The following is a 22,905-nucleotide window of genomic DNA, read 5'->3' on the forward strand; positions in this document are numbered from 1 at the left end:
GCACTGTGCCCACTGGGCACACAGCACTCTGAACACTGAACTCACCTCACTCTGCCTACTGGGAACACAGCAATCTGCCCACTGAGAACTCAGCACTCTCCACACTGGGCACACAGCACTCTGCCTACTGGGCACACAGCACTCTGTCCACTGGGCACACAGCACTCTGCCCATTGAGCTCACAGCACTCTGCCCACTAGGCACACATCACTCTGCCTACTGAGCACACAGCACTCTGCCCACTAGGCACACAGCACTCTGAACACTGAACACACATCACTCTGCCTACTGGGAACACAGCACTCTGCCCACTGGGCACACAGCACTCTGTCCACTGAGCACCCAGCACTCTGTCCATGGGCACACATTACTCTGCCCACTGGGCACACAGCACTCTGCCCACTGAGCACACAGCACTCTGCCCGCTGGGCACACATCACTCTGCCTACTGGGCACACAACACTCTGCCCAATGAGCACACAGCACACTGCACACTGGGCACACAGCACTCAGAACACTGTGCACAGAGCACTCTACCCATTGGGCACACAGCACTCTGCCCACTGAGCACACTGCACTCTGCCCACTAAGCACACAGCACTCTGTCCCCTGAGCACACATCACTCTGTACACTGAGTACACTGTACTCTGAACACTGAGCACACAGCACTCTGCCCAATGAGCTCCCAGCACTGTGCCACTGGGCCCACAGCACTCTGCCACTGGGCACACAGCACTCTGCACTTGTTTACACTTCACTCTGCCCACTTAGCACACATCACTCTGTATACTGAGCACACTGTATTCTGAACACTGAGCACACAGCACTATGCCCAATGAGCCCCCAGCACTCTGCCACTGGGCCCACAGCACTCTGCCACTGGGCACACAACACTCTGAACACTGGGCACACAGCACTCTACCCACTAAGCACACTGCACTCTGCCAACTAAGCACACAGCACTCTGTCGACTGAGCTCACAGCACTCTGCCCACTGAGCCTCCAGCACTCTGAACACTGAGCACACAGCACTCTGAACACTGAGCACACACAACTCTGTCCACTGAGCACACAGCACTGTGCCCACTGAGCACATATCACTCTGCCCACTGAGCTCACAGCACTCTGCCCACTAGGCACACATCATTCTGCCTACTGAGCACACAGCACTCTGCCCACTGGGCACACAGCACTCTGTCCACTGGGCACACAGTACTCTGCCCACTGGGCACACAGCACTCTGTCCACTGGGCACACAGTACTCTGCCCACTGGGCACACAGAACTCTACCCACTGGGTACACATCATTCTGTCTACCGAGCACACAGCACTCTGTCCACTGGGCACAAAGCACTCTGTCCACTGGGCACACAGTACTCTGCCCACTGAGCCCCCAACTCTCTACCCACTGGGCACACATCATTCTGTCCACTGAGCACACAGCACTCTGTCCACTGGGCACACAGTACTCTGCCCACTGGGCACACAGCACTCTTAACACTGAGGACACAGCACTCTGCCCACTGAGCACACAGCACTTTGCCAACTGAGCCCACAGCACTCTGGCCACCAAGCACACAGCACTCTGCCCACTGGGCACACATCACTCTGCCTACTGGGCACACAGCACTCTGCCAATGAGCCCCCAGCACACTGCACACTTGGCACACAGCACTCTGCCCACTGGGCACAAAGCACTCAGAACACTGTGCACACAGCACTCTACCCATTGGGCAGACAGCACTCTGCCCACTGAACACACTGCACTCTGCCCACTAAGCACACAGCACTCGGTCCATGAGCACACATCACTCTGTACACTGAGCACACTGTACTCTGAACACTGAGCACACAGCACTATGCCAAATGAGCCCCCAGCCCTCTGCCCACTGGGCCCACAGCACTCTGCCACTGGGCACACAACACTCTGAACAGTGGGCACACAGCACTCTACCCACTAAGGACACTGCACTCTGTCGACTGAGCACACAGCACTCTGAACACTGAGCACACAGCACTCTGAACACTGAGCACACACAACTCTGTCCACTGAGCACACAGCACTGTGCCCACTGAGCACACATCACTCTACCCACTGGGCACAAAGCATTCAGCCCACTGAGCACAGATCACTCTGATCACTGAGCACACATCACTCTGCCCACTGAGCACACAGCACTCTGCCCACTAGGCACACATCACTCTGCCTCCTGGGCACACAGCACTCTGCCCACTGAGTACACAGCACTCTGCCAACTGAGCACACAGCACTGTGCCCACTGGGCACACAGCACTCTGAACACTGAACCCACATCACTCTGCCTACTGGGAACACAGCACTCTGCCCACTGAGAACTCAGCACTCTCCACACTGGGCACACAGCACTCTGCCTACTGGGCACACAGCACTCTGTCCACTGGGCACACAGGACTCTGCCCATTGAGCTCACAGCACTCTGCCCACTAGGCACACATCACTCTGCCTACTGGGCACACAGCACTCTGCTCACTGAGTACACAGCACTCTGCCGACTGAGCACACAGCACTGTGCCCACTGGGCACACAGCACTCTGAACACTGAACCCACATCACTCTGCCTACTGGGAACACAGCACTCTGCCCACTGAGAACTCAGCACTCTCCACAATGGGCACACAGCACTCTGCCTACTGGGCACACAGCACTCTGTCCACTGAGCACACATCACTCTGTACACTGAGTACACTGTACTCTGAACACTGAGCACACAGCACTCTGCCCAATGAGCCCCTAACACTCTGCCACTGGGCCCACAGCACTCTGCCACTGGGCACACAGCACTCTGCACACTGAGTACACTTCACTCTGCCCACTTAGCACACATCACTATGTACACTGAGCACACTGTACTCTGAACACTGAGCACACAGCACTATGCCCAATGAGCCCCCAGCACTCTGCCACTGGGCCCACAGCACTCTGCCACTGGGCACACAGCACTCTGAACACTGGGCACACAGCACTCTACCCACTAAGCACACTGCACTCTGCCCACTAAGCACACAGCACTCTGTCGACTGAGCTCACAGCACTCTGCCCACTGAGCCTCCAGCACTCTGTCCACTGAGCACACAGCACTGTGCCCACTGAGCACACATCACTCTACCCACTGGGCACAAAGCATTCTGCCCACTGAGCACAGATCACTCTGAACACTGAGCACACATCACTCTGCCCACTGAGCTCACAGCACTCTGCCCACTAGGCACTCATCACTCTGCCTACTGGGCACACAGGACTCTGCCCACTGAGCACACAGCACTCTGTCCACTGGGCACACAGTACTCTGCCCACTGGGCACACAGCACTCTACCCACTGGGCACACATCATTCTGTCCACTGAGCACACAGCACTCTGTCCACTGGGCACACAATACTCTGCCCACTGGGCACACAGCACTCTGAACACTGAGGACACAGGACTCTGCCCACTGAGCACACAGCACTTTGCCCACTGAGCCCACAGCACTCTGGCCACCAAGCACACAGCACTCTGCCCACTGGGCACACATCCCTCTGCCTACTGGGCACACAGCACTCTGCCCATTGAGCCCACAGCACACTGCACACTGGGCACACAGCACTCTGCCCACAGGGCACACAGCACTCAGAACACTGTGCACACAGCACTCTACCCATTGGGCAGACAGCACTCTGCCCACTGAGCACACAGCACACTGCCCACTGAGCCTCCAGCACTCTGAACACTGAGCACACTGCACTCTGCCCAGTAAGCACACAGCACTCTGTCCACTGAGCACACATCACTCTGTACACTGAGCACACTGTACTCTGAACACTGAGCACACAGCACTCTGCCCAATATGCCCCCAGCACTCTGCACACTGGGCCCAAAGCACTCTGCCACTGGGCATACAACACTCTGAACACTGGGCACACAGCACTCTACCCACTAAGGACACTGCACACTGCCCACTAAGCACACAGCACTCTTTCGACTGAGCACACAGCACTCTGCCCTCTGAGCCTCCAGCACTCTGAACACTGAGCACACAGCACTGTGCCCACTGAGCACACATCACTCTAACCACTGGGCACAAAGCATTCTGCCCACTGATCACTGATCACAGATCACTCTGAACACTGAGCACACATCACTCTGCCTACTGGGCACACAGCACTCTGCCCACTGAGTACACAGCACTCTGCAGACTGAGCACACAGCACTGTGCCCACTGGGCACACAGCACTCTGAACACTGAACCCACATCACTCTGCCTACTGGGAACACAGCACTCTGCCCACTGAGAACTCAGCACTCTCCACACTGGGCCCACAGCACTCTGCCTACTGGGCATACAGCACTCTGTCCACTGGGCACACAGCACTCTGCCCATTGAGCTCACAGCACTCTGCCCACTAGGCACACATCACTCTGCCCACTGGGCACACTGCACTCTGTCCACTGAGCACCCAGCACTCTGTCCACTGGGCACACATTACTCTGCCCACTGGGCATACAGCACTCTGCACACTGAGTACACTTCACTCTGCCCACTTAGCACACATCACTCTGTACACTGAGCACACTGTACTCTGAACACTGAGCACACAGCACTATGCATAATGAGCCCCCAGCACTCTGCCACTGGACCCACAGCACTCTGCCACTGGGCACACAACACTCTGAACACTGGGCACACAGCACTCTACCCACTAAGGACACTGCACTCTGCCCACTAAGCACACAGCACTCTGTCGACTGAGCAGACAGCACTCTGCTCACTGAGCCTCCAGCACTCTGAAAACTGAGCACACAGCACTCTGAACACTGAACACACATCACTCTGCCTACTGGGAACACAGCACTCTGTCCACTGAGAACTCAGCACTCTCCCCACTGGGCACACAGCACTCTGCCCACTGGGCACACAGCACTCTGTCCACTGAGCACCAAGCACTATGTCCACTGGGCACACATTACTCTGCCTACTGGGCACACAACACACTGCCCAATGAGCCCCCAGCACACTGCACACTGGGCAAACTACACTCAGAACACTGTGCACAGAGCACTCTACCCATTGAGCACACAGCACTCTGCCCACTGAGCACACTGCACTCTGCCCACTAAGCACACAGCACTCTGTCCACAGAGCACACATCACTCTGTACACTGAGCAAACTGAACTCTGAACACTGAGCACACAGCACTCTGCCCAATGAGCCCCCAGCACTCTGCCACTGGGCCCACAGCACTCTGCCACTGGGCACACAGAACTCTGAACACTGGGCACACAGCACTCTACCCACTAAGCACACTGCACTCTGCCCACTCAGCACACAGCACTCTGTCGACTGAGCTCACAGCACTCTGCCCACTGAGCCTCCAGCACTCTGAACACTGAGCACACAGCACTCTGAACACTGAGCACACACAACTCTGTCCACTGAGCACACAGCACTGTGCCCACTGAGCACACATCACTCTACCCACTGGGCACAAATCATTCTGCCCACTGAGCACAGATCACTCTGAACACTGAGCACACATCACTCTGCCCACTGAGCTCACAGCACTCTGCCCACTGGGCACACAGCACTCTGAACACTGAACACACATCACTCAGAACACTGAGCACACAGCACTCTGCCCACTGAGCACACAGCACTCTACCCACTGTGCATACAGCACTCTGAACACTGAACACACTTCACTCAGAACACTGAGCACACAGCACTCTGCCCACTGAGCACACAGCACTCTACCCACTGTGCATACAGCACTCTGAACACTGAACACACATCACTCTGAACACTGAGCACACAGCACTCTGCCCACTGAGCACACAGCACTCTGCCCACTGGGCACACATCACTCTGCCTACTGTGCACACAGCACTCTGTGCACTGAGGACACAGCACTCTGCCCACTGAGTACACATCACTCTGTCCTCTGAGCCAACGCACTCTGAACACTGAGCACACAGCACTCTGCCCAATGAGCCCAAGCACTCTGCCCACTGGGCACACAGCACTCTGCCCAATGGGCACACAGCACTCTGCCCACTGGGCACACAGCACTCTGCCCACTGAGCACATAGCACTCTGGCCAGTAAGCACACAGTACTCTGCCCACTGGGCACACAGCACTCTGCCCACTGGGCACACAGCAGTCTGCCCACTGGGCACACAGCACTCTACCCACTAAGGACACTGCACACTGCCCACTAAGCACACAGCACTCTTTCGACTGAGCACACAGCACTCTGCCCTCTGAGCCTCCAGCACTCTGAACACTGAGCACACAGCACTGTGCCCACTGAGCACACATCACTCTAACCACTGGGCACAAAGCATTCTGCCCACTGATCACTGATCACAGATCACTCTGAACACTGAGCACACATCACTCTGCCTACTGGGCACACAGCACTCTGCCCAATGAGCACACAGCACACTGCACACTGGGCACACAGCACTCAGAACACTGTGCACAGAGCACTCTACCCATTGGGCACACAGCACTCTGCCCACTGAGCACACTGCACTCTGCCCACTAAGCACACAGCACTCTGTCCCCTGAGCACACATCACTCTGTACACTGAGTACACTGTACTCTGAACACTGAGCACACAGCACTCTGCCCAATGAGCTCCCAGCACTGTGCCACTGGGCCCACAGCACTCTGCCACTGGGCACACAGCACTCTGCACTTGATTACACTTCACTCTGCCCACTTAGCACACATCACTCTGTACACTGAGCACACTGTATTCTGAACACTGAGCACACAGCACTATGCCCAATGAGCCCCCAGCACTCTGCCACTGGGCCCACAGCACTCTGCCACTGGGCACACAACACTCTGAACACTGGGCACACAGCACTCTACCCACTAAGCACACTGCACTCTGCCAACTAAGCACACAGCACTCTGTCGACTGAGCTCACAGCACTCTGCCCACTGAGCCTCCAGCACTCTGAACACTGAGCACACAGCACTCTGAACACTGAGCACACACAACTCTGTCCACTGAGCACACAGCACTGTGCCCACTGAGCACATATCACTCTGCCCACTGAGCTCACAGCACTCTGCCCACTAGGCACACATCATTCTGCCTACTGAGCACACAGCACTCTGCCCACTGGGCACACAGCACTCTGTCCACTGGGCACACAGTACTCTGCCCACTGGGCACACAGCACTCTGTCCACTGGGCACACAGTACTCTGCCCACTGGGCACACAGAACTCTACCCACTGGGTACACATCATTCTGTCTACCGAGCACACAGCACTCTGTCCACTGGGCACAAAGCACTCTGTCCACTGGGCACACAGTACTCTGCCCACTGAGCCCCCAACTCTCTACCCACTGGGCACACATCATTCTGTCCACTGAGCACACAGCACTCTGTCCACTGGGCACACAGTACTCTGCCCACTGGGCACACAGCACTCTTAACACTGAGGACACAGCACTCTGCCCACTGAGCACACAGCACTTTGCCAACTGAGCCCACAGCACTCTGGCCACCAAGCACACAGCACTCTGCCCACTGGGCACACATCACTCTGCCTACTGGGCACACAGCACTCTGCCAATGAGCCCCCAGCACACTGCACACTTGGCACACAGCACTCTGCCCACTGGGCACAAAGCACTCAGAACACTGTGCACACAGCACTCTACCCATTGGGCAGACAGCACTCTGCCCACTGAACACACTGCACTCTGCCCACTAAGCACACAGCACTCGTTCCATGAGCACACATCACTCTGTACACTGAGCACACTGTACTCTGAACACTGAGCACACAGCACTATGCCAAATGAGCCCCCAGCCCTCTGCCCACTGGGCCCACAGCACTCTGCCACTGGGCACACAACACTCTGAACAGTGGGCACACAGCACTCTACCCACTAAGGACACTGCACTCTGTCGACTGAGCACACAGCACTCTGAACACTGAGCACACAGCACTCTGAACACTGAGCACACACAACTCTGTCCACTGAGCACACAGCACTGTGCCCACTGAGCACACATCACTCTACCCACTGGGCACAAAGCATTCAGCCCACTGAGCACAGATCACTCTGATCACTGAGCACACATCACTCTGCCCACTGAGCACACAGCACTCTGCCCACTAGGCACACATCACTCTGTCTCCTGGGCACACAGCACTCTGCCCACTGAGTACACAGCACTCTGCCAACTGAGCACACAGCACTGTGCCCACTGGGCACACAGCACTCTGAACACTGAACCCACATCACTCTGCCTACTGGGAACACAGCACTCTGCCCACTGAGAACTCAGCACTCTCCACACTGGGCACACAGCACTCTGCCTACTGGGCACACAGCACTCTGTCCACTGGGCACACAGGACTCTGCCCATTGAGCTCACAGCACTCTGCCCACTAGGCACACATCACTCTGCCTACTGGGCACACAGCACTCTGCCCACTGAGTACACAGCACTCTGCCGACTGAGCACACAGCACTGTGCCCACTGGGCACACAGCACTCTGAACACTGAACCCACATCACTCTGCCTACTGGGAACACAGCACTCTGCCCACTGAGAACTCAGCACTCTCCACAATGGGCACACAGCACTCTGCCTACTGGGCACACAGCACTCTGTCCACTGAGCACACATCACTCTGTACACTGAGTACACTGTACTCTGAACACTGAGCACACAGCACTCTGCCCAATGAGCCCCTAACACTCTGCCACTGGGCCCACAGCACTCTGCCACTGGGCACACAGCACTCTGCACACTGAGTACACTTCACTCTGCCCACTTAGCACACATCACTATGTACACTGAGCACACTGTACTCTGAACACTGAGCACACAGCACTATGCCCAATGAGCCCCCAGCACTCTGCCACTGGGCCCACAGCACTCTGCCACTGGGCACACAGCACTCTGAACACTGGGCACACAGCACTCTACCCACTAAGCACACTGCACTCTGCCCACTAAGCACACAGCACTCTGTCGACTGAGCTCACAGCACTCTGCCCACTGAGCCTCCAGCACTCTGTCCACTGAGCACACAGCACTGTGCCCACTGAGCACACATCACTCTACCCACTGGGCACAAAGCATTCTGCCCACTGAGCACAGATCACTCTGAACACTGAGCACACATCACTCTGCCCACTGAGCTCACAGCACTCTGCCCACTAGGCACTCATCACTCTGCCTACTGGGCACACAGGACTCTGCCCACTGAGCACACAGCACTCTGTCCACTGGGCACACAGTACTCTGCCCACTGGGCACACAGCACTCTACCCACTGGGCACACATCATTCTGTCCACTGAGCACACAGCACTCTGTCCACTGGGCACACAATACTCTGAACACTGAGGACACAGGACTCTGCCCACTGAGCACACAGCACTCTACCCACTGGGCACACATCATTCTGTCCACTGAGCACACAGTACTCTGTCCACTGGGCACACAGCACTCTGAACACTGAGGACACAGGACTCTGCCCACTGAGCACACAGCACTTTGCCCACTGAGCCCACAGCACTCTGGCCACCAAGCACACAGCACTCTGCCCACTGGGCACACATCCCTCTGCCTACTGGGCACACAGCACTCTGCCCATTGAGCCCACAGCACACTGCACACTGGGCACACAGCACTCTGCCCACAGGGCACACAGCACTCAGAACACTGTGCACACAGCACTCTACCCATTGGGCAGACAGCACTCTGCCCACTGAGCACACAGCACACTGCCCACTGAGCCTCCAGCACTCTGAACACTGAGCACACTGCACTCTGCCCAGTAAGCACACAGCACTCTGTCCACTGAGCACACATCACTCTGTACACTGAGCACACTGTACTCTGAACACTGAGCACACAGCACTCTGCCCAATATGCCCCCAGCACTCTGCACACTGGGCCCAAAGCACTCTGCCACTGGGCATACAACACTCTGAACACTGGGCACACAGCACTCTACCCACTAAGGACACTGCACACTGCCCACTAAGCACACAGCACTCTTTCGACTGAGCACACAGCACTCTGCCCTCTGAGCCTCCAGCACTCTGAACACTGAGCACACAGCACTGTGCCCACTGAGCACACATCACTCTAACCACTGGGCACAAAGCATTCTGCCCACTGATCACTGATCACAGATCACTCTGAACACTGAGCACACATCACTCTGCCTACTGGGCACACAGCACTCTGCCCACTGAGTACACAGCACTCTGCAGACTGAGCACACAGCACTGTGCCCACTGGGCACACAGCACTCTGAACACTGAACCCACATCACTCTGCCTACTGGGAACACAGCACTCTGCCCACTGAGAACTCAGCACTCTCCACACTGGGCCCACAGCACTCTGCCTACTGGGCATACAGCACTCTGTCCACTGGGCACACAGCACTCTGCCCATTGAGCTCACAGCACTCTGCCCACTAGGCACACATCACTCTGCCCACTGGGCACACTGCACTCTGTCCACTGAGCACCCAGCACTCTGTCCACTGGGCACACATTACTCTGCCCACTGGGCATACAGCACTCTGCACACTGAGTACACTTCACTCTGCCCACTTAGCACACATCACTCTGTACACTGAGCACACTGTACTCTGAACACTGAGCACACAGCACTATGCATAATGAGCCCCCAGCACTCTGCCACTGGACCCACAGCACTCTGCCACTGGGCACACAACACTCTGAACACTGGGCACACAGCACTCTACCCACTAAGGACACTGCACTCTGCCCACTAAGCACACAGCACTCTGTCGACTGAGCAGACAGCACTCTGCTCACTGAGCCTCCAGCACTCTGAAAACTGAGCACACAGCACTCTGAACACTGAACACACATCACTCTGCCTACTGGGAACACAGCACTCTGTCCACTGAGAACTCAGCACTCTCCCCACTGGGCACACAGCACTCTGCCCACTGGGCACACAGCACTCTGTCCACTGAGCACCAAGCACTATGTCCACTGGGCACACATTACTCTGCCTACTGGGCACACAACACACTGCCCAATGAGCCCCCAGCACACTGCACACTGGGCAAACTACACTCAGAACACTGTGCACAGAGCACTCTACCCATTGAGCACACAGCACTCTGCCCACTGAGCACACTGCACTCTGCCCACTAAGCACACAGCACTCTGTCCACAGAGCACACATCACTCTGTACACTGAGCAAACTGAACTCTGAACACTGAGCACACAGCACTCTGCCCAATGAGCCCCCAGCACTCTGCCACTGGGCCCACAGCACTCTGCCACTGGGCACACAGAACTCTGAACACTGGGCACACAGCACTCTACCCACTAAGCACACTGCACTCTGCCCACTCAGCACACAGCACTCTGTCGACTGAGCTCACAGCACTCTGCCCACTGAGCCTCCAGCACTCTGAACACTGAGCACACAGCACTCTGAACACTGAGCACACACAACTCTGTCCACTGAGCACACAGCACTGTGCCCACTGAGCACACATCACTCTACCCACTGGGCACAAATCATTCTGCCCACTGAGCACAGATCACTCTGAACACTGAGCACACATCACTCTGCCCACTGAGCTCACAGCACTCTGCCCACTGGGCACACAGCACTCTGAACACTGAACACACATCACTCAGAACACTGAGCACACAGCACTCTGCCCACTGAGCACACAGCACTCTACCCACTGTGCATACAGCACTCTGAACACTGAACACACTTCACTCAGAACACTGAGCACACAGCACTCTGCCCACTGAGCACACAGCACTCTACCCACTGTGCATACAGCACTCTGAACACTGAACACACATCACTCTGAACACTGAGCACACAGCACTCTGCCCACTGAGCACACAGCACTCTGCCCACTGGGCACACATCACTCTGCCTACTGTGCACACAGCACTCTGTGCACTGAGGACACAGCACTCTGCCCACTGAGTACACATCACTCTGTCCTCTGAGCCAACGCACTCTGAACACTGGGCACACAGCACTCTGCCCAATGAGCCCAAGCACTCTGCCCACTGGGCACACAGCACTCTGCCCAATGGGCACACAGCACTCTGCCCACTGGGCACACAGCACTCTGCCCACTGAGCACATAGCACTCTGGCCAGTAAGCACACAGTACTCTGCCCACTGGGCACACAGCACTCTGCCCACTGGGCACACAGCAGTCTGCCCACAGCGCACACAGCACTCTGCCCACTGAGCACATAGCACTCTATCCACGGAGCCCCCACCACTCTGCCCACTGAGCCTCCAACACTCTGAACACTGAGTACACAGCACTCTGAACACTGAGCACACAGCACTCTGCCCACTGAGGACACAGCACTCTACCCACTGTGCATACAGCACCCTGAACACTAAACACACATCACTCTGAACACTGAGCACACATCAGTCTGCCCACCGAGCACACAGCACTCTGCCCACTGGGCACACATCACTCTGCCTACTGTGCACACAGCACTCTGTGCACTGAGTACACTTCACTCTGCCCACTTAGCACACATCACTCTGTACACTGAGCACACAGCACTCTGCCCACTGGGCACACAACACACTGCCCAATGAGCCCCCAGCACACTGCACACTGGGCAAACAACACTCAGAACACTGTGCACAGAGCACTCTACCCATTGGGCACACAGCACTCTGCCCACTGAGCACACTGCACTCTGCCCACTGGGCACACAGCACTCTGCCCACTGAGCACATAGCACTCTGGCCAGTAAGCACACAGTACTCTGCCCACTGGGCACACAGCAGTCTGCCCACAGCGCACACAGCACTCTGCCCACTGAGCACATAGCCCTCTATCCACGGAGCCCCCACCACTCTGCCCACTGAGCCTCCAACACTCTGAACACTGAGCACACAGCACTCTGAACACTGAGCACACAGCACTCTGCCCACTGAGGACACAGCACTCTACCCACTGTGCATACAGCACCCTGAACACTAAACACACATCACTCTGAACACTGAGCACACATCAGTCTGCCCACCGAGCACACAGCACTCTGCCCACTGGGCACACATCACTCTGCCTACTGTGCACACAGCACTCTGTGCACTGAGTACACTTCACTCTGCCCACTTAGCACACAGCACTCTGTCCACTGGGCACACAGTAGTCTGCCCACTGGGCACACAGCACTCTGCCCACTGAGGACACAGCACTCTGCCCAGTGTGCACACAGCACTCTACCCACTGAGCACACAGCACTCTACCCACTGAGCACACAGCACTCTGCCCACTGAGCACATAGCACTCTGTCCACTGAGCCCCCAGCACTCTACCTCCTGAGCACACAGCACTCTGCCCACTGGGCACACAGCACTCTGCCCACTGAGCACACAGCACTCTACCCACTGAGCACACAGCACTCTGAACTCTGAGAACACATCACTCTGAACACCACTCACACATCACTCTGCCCACTGAGCACATAGCACTCTGTCCACTGAGCCCCCAGCACTCTACCTCCTGAGCACACAGCACTCTGCCCACTGAGCACACAGCACTCTACCCACTGAGCACACAGCACTCTGAACTCTGAGAACACATCACTCTGAACACCACTCACACATCACTCTGCCCACTGAGCACACAGCATTCTGTTCACTGGGCACACAGCACTCTACCCACTGAGCACACAGCATCTGGACACTGAGCACACAGCACTCTGGCAACTAAGCACACAGCACTCTGCCTACTGGGCACACAGCACTCTGCCCACTGAGGACACAGCACTCTGGCCACTAAGCACACAGCACTCTGCCCACTGAGCACACAGCACTCTGGCCACTAAGCACACAGCACCCTGCCCACTGAGCACACAGCACTTACCCACTGGGCACACAGCACTCTGTCCACTGATCATACATCAGTCTGCCCACTGGCTACACAGCAGTCTGCCGACTGAGTCCCCAGCACTATGTCCACCGAGCACACAGTACTCTGCCCACCGAGTATCCAGTACCCTCCTTTCCTCAGGTAACCAACCCAGCTTCCCTGTTACTCTGAGCCCCGGGGTGGGACTTCCTGTGTCTGGAAACCTCTGACCTTTACTGAGGAGTTTCCAGGAATCAATTGTCGGGATCTGTGTGGGAGGACTGAGTTTCAGGAGCCCTAACCCTGGGAGTACTGAGCCCGGAGAATACTAATACCCTAGAGTACTGAGCCTGGGAATACTGAGCTCCACGGGTACTGAGACCCAGGGATACTGAGCCCTGGAAGTACCGAGCCTCAGGGTTCTGAACCCAGAGTACTGAGTCCAAGGAGGACCGTTCACAGAATACGGAGACTCTGGTGTACTTAGCCCAGAGTGCACTGAGCACTGGGAGGACTGAGCCCAGAGAATACCGAGTCCCAGGGCTACCTAGCCCAGAGAGTATTTAGTCTGGAGGGTAGTGAGCCCCAAGCGTACTGAGTCTCTGGAGGACTGAAGGTACTTTGCCCCAAGCAGATTGAGTCCAGAAAGTACTTGGTATGGAGTGTACTGAGTCTCGGGGTAGTGAGCCACGAGTGTCCTGAATCCTGGAAGTACTGAGGTCCCGAGAATACTGAGCTCCAGGGTTATTGAGCCAGGAGAGTACTGAGCCCTGGGAACAGTGAGCATGAAGTGTACTTAGCCCTCAGTACTGAGCCCCTGGGGTACTGAGGCCCCTTTAGGACTGAGCTCCGGGAGGACCCAGCCCAACCCGTGCCCATCACTGAAGCCTCATTCCGGCACCCAGAGAGGAGAAAGGAAGGAAGGACCCAGCACGGCCCACGGCGCCATTCCCTGTCCTCCCCTCCTCCCAAGCGGCGGGAAACCGGTTCCGCCTGGTTTTTCCGAGAAGCGGCCGCGAGGGGGCGAGATCCAGAAACGATGTCAGCGCCCAGACAGGGCGTTGACCTTTGACCCTGGCCCGGGCCACAGCGAGGCACAAGCACCCAACAACTCAGCTGCGAGCACTCTACACACTGAGCCACCGAGCTATAAGCACTCTACCCGCTTTAGAACCGAGCTACAAGCACCCTGCCAGCTCCTCCCAAGAAACAACGTCCAGTGAAACTCTGATGTCATTAGCCTGTACTGCGCAGTAGGCACTTATGTACTGACCCCAAGCACCCTGTGGACTGACCCCAAGCACCCTATGCACTGACCCCAAGCACCCTATGCACTGACCCCAAGCACCCTATGCACTGACCCCAAGCACCCTATGCACTGACCCCAATCATCCTAAGTACTGACCTCAAGCACCCTATGGACTGAGCCATAGAAACCCTATGTCCCTGGCGACCCCGGCGACGCCCCCAGTGACTCCGCCCTCCCTCACCTGAACCCGGGGCAGCTGTTCCTCCCCCTTCTCAGCCCTTGATCCCAAGACCCTGAATTACCGACCAAAAAGTACCCTATATACTCGGCCAGCACCCTCGGTACTGAGCTTCAAGCACCCTATATCCCCTGCGACCCCCAGAGACGACCCCGTGACCCTGCCCGCGTGACGCCCCCCCTCACTCGCGCTCCCCTCCTTTCCCCCTCCCCTCGTTGCCCGCAGAGGCAGCAGCAGCAGGAGGGTGACAGTGACGGGCAAGGGGAAGGATGGACTGATGGACGTAAGCCCCGCCCAGCCGAGGCCCCGCCTACCCACCCAACGTCCACCAACAACCCGGTTGGGGAATGGACGGACGGCGGGGGAGGGGGGTGGAGGGGACGGACGGCAGGGGACAGAGGGGTAGAGGGGAGGGCGCGGGGCGTCCCCGCGGGTCCCACACTGCCCTGCGACCCCGCTGGGGGTCTGGAAGGGAGCAGGCTGAGCCTGCAGGGTGGAGGGCCGGGTGGGGGCGGGAGTGTGGAGAAAAGGGGAAGGGGAAGGGAGAAGAGGAAGGTGTGGGTTCCCGGAGAGGAACGGGCAGGCGGGGCGGGGCGGGGCTGCTGCTGGACTGGGGGACGGGTTGCTGGGGCTCAGGACTGAGTGTTGCTGGGGACACAGTGGGTGCTTGTGCTCAGTCGGTGGGTGCTGGGAACTCAGTGCGCACAGAGACCACAGATCAACGGTGGATGGATGGATGGACAGTGGGTGTGTCCTGTGCATTGGTTGACAGACTAGAATGGAGGGGTGGCGCCAGTAGTCAAGGTCACCTGTTCACCCCAGAACTGGAAGTGGAGCCGGTGGGGGAGTCGGGACTCGGCGATGACGTCAGTACGGTCCAGACCGCGGAGCATGATGGTACTTCATGACATCACCAGTCTCTGCAGACAGGGAGTGAAGCATTATTGGATGCAGTCATGGGAGTCCCTAGCCAAGGACACCCGGAGTTGGGAACAGGAAGTGATGCAGAGTGTCCCGCTCCCTGCGATAAGAGCACGCTGATGGCGTCACTGAACGTGTCCCGCCCTATCATGATGTCACTCTTCTCTGCAGAAGGCAGAGTGAAGCGACATGGGAGGGAGGGTTCTGGGGCCGGAAATGGGTAACTCCTGGAAGCATCACATGGGTCCTTACCTGACAGCCATAGCTGAGCATTCTGGGAGATTCCATGACGTCATGTTTGCCCTTTCCTTGATTGACAGCTGCTGTCACCATTGCGTCATTGGTGGCTCGTGGACCATGTGACCTCAATCAACGAGTCTGAGGTGATAGACTACACGTGGTTGATTGGCAGAAGGCAGATCCAACAGTAGCACCTCTGGCTGAACCATGGGCACGTGAGTGGGAGCCTCGAGGTCAGGGGTCAGCACCCCACTATGCTGACATGCATATGACATCCTATGCATCACATGACCTCTTGTCATGCCTCTGCCTCTCAGTTCCATGATGCTCTGACCTTGGCAGACACGATGTGACGTCACGATGTCATCCTCACACTCTGACCTCATGAGCAGGCGACACCCTTGACGTCATCGGGTCAGCAACTGGGCTGCAGATAAAAACATCATGCTGCGCTGCACCCTTTACTGCAAACACTGAGCGCTCTTGCTGCTGATGTTCTGTGTAGCAGCCCGGAGGCTACACTGTACAGCCCTGATGTCACATGGAGGCCCATGAACATCCCACTGGGCGTCCGTCAATGTCAACACTGTGTGCCCTTGACATCACACTGTGTTCCTGACGTCACACTGTCGTCACACCGCGCCCCGCCCCTTCTTCTAATCCCACGACCAATAAATACTCCATCAACAGACACTGGCCCCCTGCACACCTGTCCTAGGAATCCCCACAGCTGTCAGTCATCCCTGAGGGCGGGTCCCAGGAGACAGTAGATCCTCTGGAAGCCCCGCCCTCTGGTCCCAGCTGTCAATCACCCCGTCTGCCTGTCAATCACTGCCGGCTCCTTCCCCCTCTAGGCTCCCGCCCCCTGGCCCCAGCTGTCAATCACCCCAGTCTGCCTGTCAATCACCGCCCGCTCCTTCCCCTCTGGGCTCCCGCCCCTTGGCCCCAGCTGTCAATCACCGGGCCGGCCTGTCAATCACCGCCCGCTCCTTCCCCTCCCTCTAGGTTTCCCAACCTGCAGATGAGGAAGCAGGAGTACACACAGGCCCAGGCCGGCTGCAAGGACAGAAGGACCGACGGGCTCCCCTGCCCCCTGAAGCCCCCCTTCGCCCAGACACCCCTCCACACCCCACGGGGTCCCCTGGGCCGCAGCAGTAGCATCGGGTCATCGTGGTTAGTCCCCTGCCATGGGTAAGTCACTTCCTCTCTGCTTCTGGGCGGGGTCGCCAGAGACACCAGTCGGGAGGGTCAGGAGGACTGAGCCCTGAGAGGACTGAGCCCCAGGGGAACCAAGCTGGGAGAACTGGGCCCTGAGAGGACTGAGCCCCAGGGGAACCAAGCTGGGAGAACTGGGCCCTGAGAGGACTGAGCCCCAGGGTACTGAACATGGGAGAACTGAGTCTGGAGAGGACTGAGCGTGGGAGGACTGAGCCTGGGAGGACTGAGCCTGGGAGGATTGAGTCTGGAGAGGACGGAGCCTGGGAGGACGGAGCCTGGGAGGATTGAGTCTGGAGAGGACGGAGCCTGGGAGGACGGAGCCTGGGAGGACTGAGCCTGGGAGGACTGAGCCTGGGAGGACTGGGAGGACTGAGCCTGGGAGGACTGAGTCTGGAGAGGACGGAGCCTGGGAGGACGGAGCCTGGGAGGACTGAGCCTGGGAGGACTGAGTCTGGGAGGACTGAGTCTGGAGATGATGGAGTCTGGGAGGTCTGAGTCTGGGAGGATTGAGCGTGGGAGGACTGAGCCCGGGAGGACTGAGCCTGGGAGGATTGAGCGTGGGAGGACTGAGCCTGGGAGGACGGAGCCTGGGAGGACTGAGCCTGGGAGGACTGAGTCTGGGAGGACCGAGTCTGGAGATGATGGAGTCTGGGAGGATTGAGCGTGGGAGGACTTAGCCCGGGAGGACTGAGCTTGGGAGGACTGTGCCTGGGAGGACTGTGTCCCAGGGATGCTGAGCACTTTGGTACAGGAGTCGGTTTCTTCAGATCCCCCTGGGAGAGGGGCTGAGGCCCACTGATATCACCCTGGTGACACGTGGGGGGCGGTGAGAGGGAGCTGCAGGGCATTATGGGATATTTCTGAACTCGGCCTCTGGGCGATGTCAGAGGTCCTATGCTGACCTCCTGTGGGGGGGTGGGGATGCCTCCCCCACAGGAAGTCATTTTACAGGGACACCGGAAGTGATGGGGGCACCAGAATGACATTGCAGAGACCCCCTCTATCCCCACCAGGTTCTGGGATCTAAAAGAGAAAGAGAACATGGAGAGTCAAAGGTCAAGGGCGTCACGGGGTAGGGGGGGGTGGTCCCAGGACCCCTCAACCCCTCTGGACCGGAAGTGCCCTCACCAACCCCTGATGATGGGAACCACTTCCGGGTTAGAGGTTGGTGGGATGCAGGGAATGAGTGATGCACTTCCTGTTGCCTCCAAGGACACTGAGAGTCAGCGCTGGTTTCGGCCTCCCTAACTAATTGAAAGTCCCGGGGTATCTTAGTCACATTAGAATCAATGGGTGAAGAGCAGAGGATCCGGGGAGTGATGGTGGGTGGGGCGAGAGGGGCGGGGATGGGGCAAAAAAGACAGGGACTAATGAGATGACGTCATGCACACACACATGTGATGGACAGCTCATGCCAGACACGCCCACCCCGCCTGAGTGACTGAGCGGATGCTGTCACGGGCCTGGGATGACACACCCTCTCCTCCCCCTCTCCCTGCAGCCACGCCCCTCCTGCTCCCCTTGGCCTTACTGAGCGCCGCCTCTGCCCTGCTTCACACCTCCAGTTCTGCAGCACAGGAACTCCCAGGTGAGCTGCCACCCTGTGACCCCACGTAACCCCGCCTCCGGGGTATACACAGTCTCCGGCCCGCCCAGTGTTATGTGGTGATGTCACTACTGTGGGGCGGGCCCAGCAATGGGATGATTGACAGGTCCAGACAGGAAATGCGGTTCCCTACGTTCTGTCCCCTCGACATAGCATAAAGTCACTGTTGAGGGGCGGGCCCAACAGAGAGATGACAGGCCCGGACAGGAAACGGGGTCCCTGTGCCCCACCACATGGTATAAGATAAAGTCACTCCAGTGTTTCCTAGGACTCATCCCGGAAGTGATGTCACTTCCCTTCATTTCTGGCTTTGGGGGCGGGGCAGGTCAGAGGACAGGCTGACCTTTTGCCACACCCCAGCCTTGATCCCCCAGGGAGACTCAGAGCTGAATGTGACCTTTGACCCCGGAACCTGGACACTGCATTGGAGCTCCAGGGACAATGTGACCGTGACGTCATGCACTGCAACAGCTATCAGGAGGGATGGGAGGAAACCCCAGTTCTGGAGGATGCGGGTACATGGTGGGGGGCGGGGTCAGCTGGAGGGGGCGTGGTTATTAGTATATGCAACATCATAGGGTTGGGGTCAGTGGACAGGGGGTGGGGCCAGTGGACAGGGGTGGGTCAGTGGACAGGGGGGGGCCAGTGGACAGGGGGTGGGGTCGTCAGGCAGGGGCAGGTCAGTGAGGGGGCAGGGTCACCTTGCAGGGGGTGGGACTAGTGGGGGCGGGGCCACTGAGCAGGGGTGGGTCAGCCCCCACGGGAGCGGGAGCGCAGGTCATGCTGGGGGCGGGGTTGGCGGAGAGACTGGGGCCTGCCAGTGATGTCATGAATCCCCGCCTCCAGCCCAAGGATGGCCGCTGCCAATTCCAGCTCCTGACCCTTCATGTCGGGGTCATGCTGGAGGTCAATGCCATTGTCCATCACAGGCCAGTTCAGGAGAAGCTGCTTTACGTCAACCGAGGTGGGTGCGGGGCTGCAGGGCGGGGGCGGGGCCTGTCAGTCACTGCATCTCCTGTGTGGTGGGATGAGGTCACTCCTCTCTTTTCCCGCAGGCGCAGAGGGGTCAGCTGCGCAGAACCTCACTTGTGCCATCCACGACGCTGGTGTGATGACGTGCCTCTGGGGGGCGGGGCCTGCAGCTCCACGCGATGTCCAGTACTTCCTGCATATCCGGAATGCCACGTGAGCAGTGAGGAAGCCCAGGTGTGAGCAGCGGGGGGCTGTCCTGGGCGGTCCAGCGGGGCTGACTAGGATGGGACGCCCCGCCCACAGGGGCCATGTGCTGATGGGGTGCCCCACCTACCTGGGAGGTCACGTGCACACGGGCTGCCGCCTGGACGACCTAACGCTGCTGCCATATCACATGCACGTGACCGTGACGGGATCCAGCCGGACGGGTGACGTCATGTTCTACGACACCACGTTGAACACCAAGCTCATCGGTGGGTGACGCCATGGGAGGGGTGTGACTCGGGGGTGAGTGACAGGTGCAGGGGCCGGACATGGCAGTGATTGTCAGGTGACGACGGAAGCATGCTTGTCCCTTCATGAAGTCACTTGTGGTGGGCGGGACTTGATCCTGTCACCCCACCCCCGCCTGCCCCCAGAGCGTCTAAGCCCCCCGGATAATGTCACTGTGGTTTGTAACTCCTCCCACTGCGTGGTGACGTGGTCCCAGCCCCGGACCTGGACTCCCATGACCTTCCTCGACTTCCGGTATGAGGTGGACATCCAGAGGCAGGTGTGTGCCCTGGGGCATCATGGGAAGCGGGAAGTGTGTGACCTGGTGCATCATGGGAAGTGGGGCCTTGTGAATGACTCTGGGCATCATGGGAAATGGGGTGCATGCCCTGGGGCATCAGAGGAACCCACTTCCTGCTTACGTTTATTCCTAGAACCCAGACCCCGGAAGTCCCAACCCTAAGGTGAGGTGACCCCCTCCCCCCAGGGCGGCCCCTGACCTCTGACTGGCCTTGGCCACGGGCGGGGCACATGTGGGACTGCCTACCCCCCTGGTCGCCCCCAGGTGTGCATCTCCAGCCCGGAGGAGAACAGATACATGTTCCCGAGCCCCGAGCCCAGGCTGGGCCACGTGGTCAGCGTGCGTGCGGGCGATGTGCGCAGCGAGCGGTGGAGCGTGTGGAGTCCGCTTGTAGAATTCGGTGATGGATGACTGAGTTTCCACAACTCAACCTGTGTTTGTCCACTGAGTTTCAGTCACTCAGTGCTTGTCGATTGTTTCGGGACCTTTACTTGTGATCCACCCTCTGTTTGTCGACTGAGTTTTCATCACTCAGTGTTTGTTAACAGCTTTGAGACCTAGTTGTAATCACTCAGTGTTTGTTAATTGTTTCCTGGGGGGCCCTCTGTGATTTTTATTGTCAGTTAATCGATTGACTCTATGATAATGGGTGGGACGAGATTTCAGGGGGTGTGGCCTTTGACCCCAAATGTTTCTTGTCTAAGCCCCACCCCTCCAACAGGCTCTGAAGGGCGCGCGGTACCCCGATTGCACGTGTATCTCACAGTGGTGTTTGTGACCCTGCTGTGTGCGATCGGCCTGGGGCTGGCATGCAAGAGGTGAGGGGTAGCAAGGTCATGTCATGGGTGATGACGTCATGGGGCAAGGCATAGGGGAGTGACTCCTATCATGCTCTGCCTGTAGCGCCGGCCGTCTCAAGATGGCTGCTGTGACCCTTGACCCCTTACCGTAGGTTCATCGGGAACCAGAGATTCTTCCCCCAGATCCCAGAAATCAAGGACAAAGTCACGGATGATGACAGGGTCAACCCAGAGGTCAGAGATCATGCCGGCCAGGACAGGGCCTCTCCTGTCAGTCATCCCTTTGGACCCACCCACCTGGGAAACCCCTCCCTGAGTTCCCCAAATGACCCTGGTTGACCCCCGCTGACCCCAGCTAACCTCTGTTGAACACCTGATCCCTACTGACCCTGGTTGGCCCCTGTTGACCCCCTTGACCCTTGTTGAACCCGGTTGACCCCTGCTGATGCTGGTTGACCCCTGTTGACCTCCATGGCCCCTGTTGACCTGTGTAGACACCACAGACCAAGGTTGAACCCCACCTACCCTGGTTGAGCCCTGCTGACCCAGGATGAGCCCTGCTGACCCTGGTTGACCCCCATGACCCTGTCTGTCCCGCTCTCCCCAGACCCTGAGGAAGGACTTGCTGCTACAGATGGACAAGACTGACTAGGTGATGATGTCAGCAGAAAGTCTCACCCCCACCCCCGGATCCCGCCGAGAACTGACTCTGAATTCAATTTGAATACAGAACTCTTTCTCATGTGTGGTTTCTGAGTGTTCATGATATCACTGTCTCATGTCCCGAGTCAGGCCTGGGGGCGGGGCTGGGACGCTCAGAGCCCTGGGGTGGGAGTGCTCATGAGGCCATCCTGTCAATCACCTGGGATGGGCGTGTCCTGAGGGATGACTGACAGGAGGGCTGTGGCATGTCCTGTCAGGTGAGTGGCCGGTGATCCCATCATGGCTCTCGGGGC

General features: G+C 57.9%; 1 protein-coding gene across 1 annotated transcript; it reads left to right on the plus strand.

The window, feature by feature from the left end:
* The first annotated feature begins 16,355 nt into the window (after positions 1 to 16,355).
* Positions 16,356 to 22,601, plus strand: LOC113833669 (granulocyte-macrophage colony-stimulating factor receptor subunit alpha-like). Its single transcript, XM_035438711.1, has 14 exons — positions 16,356 to 16,540; positions 17,566 to 17,751; positions 18,792 to 18,850; positions 19,280 to 19,366; positions 19,745 to 19,899; positions 20,231 to 20,348; positions 20,440 to 20,569; positions 20,660 to 20,829; positions 20,995 to 21,128; positions 21,283 to 21,312; positions 21,414 to 21,549; positions 21,871 to 21,967; positions 22,102 to 22,183; positions 22,557 to 22,601. Exons 1-14 carry the CDS (start codon positions 16,356 to 16,358, stop codon positions 22,599 to 22,601), a joined length of 1,614 nt encoding a protein of 537 aa, XP_035294602.1.
* The last annotated feature ends 304 nt before the right edge of the window (positions 22,602 to 22,905 follow it).

This window comes from Cricetulus griseus, chromosome 2, assembly GCF_003668045.3.
Source record: "Cricetulus griseus strain 17A/GY chromosome 2, alternate assembly CriGri-PICRH-1.0, whole genome shotgun sequence".
In the NCBI taxonomy this organism is placed as follows: Eukaryota; Metazoa; Chordata; class Mammalia; order Rodentia; family Cricetidae; genus Cricetulus; species Cricetulus griseus.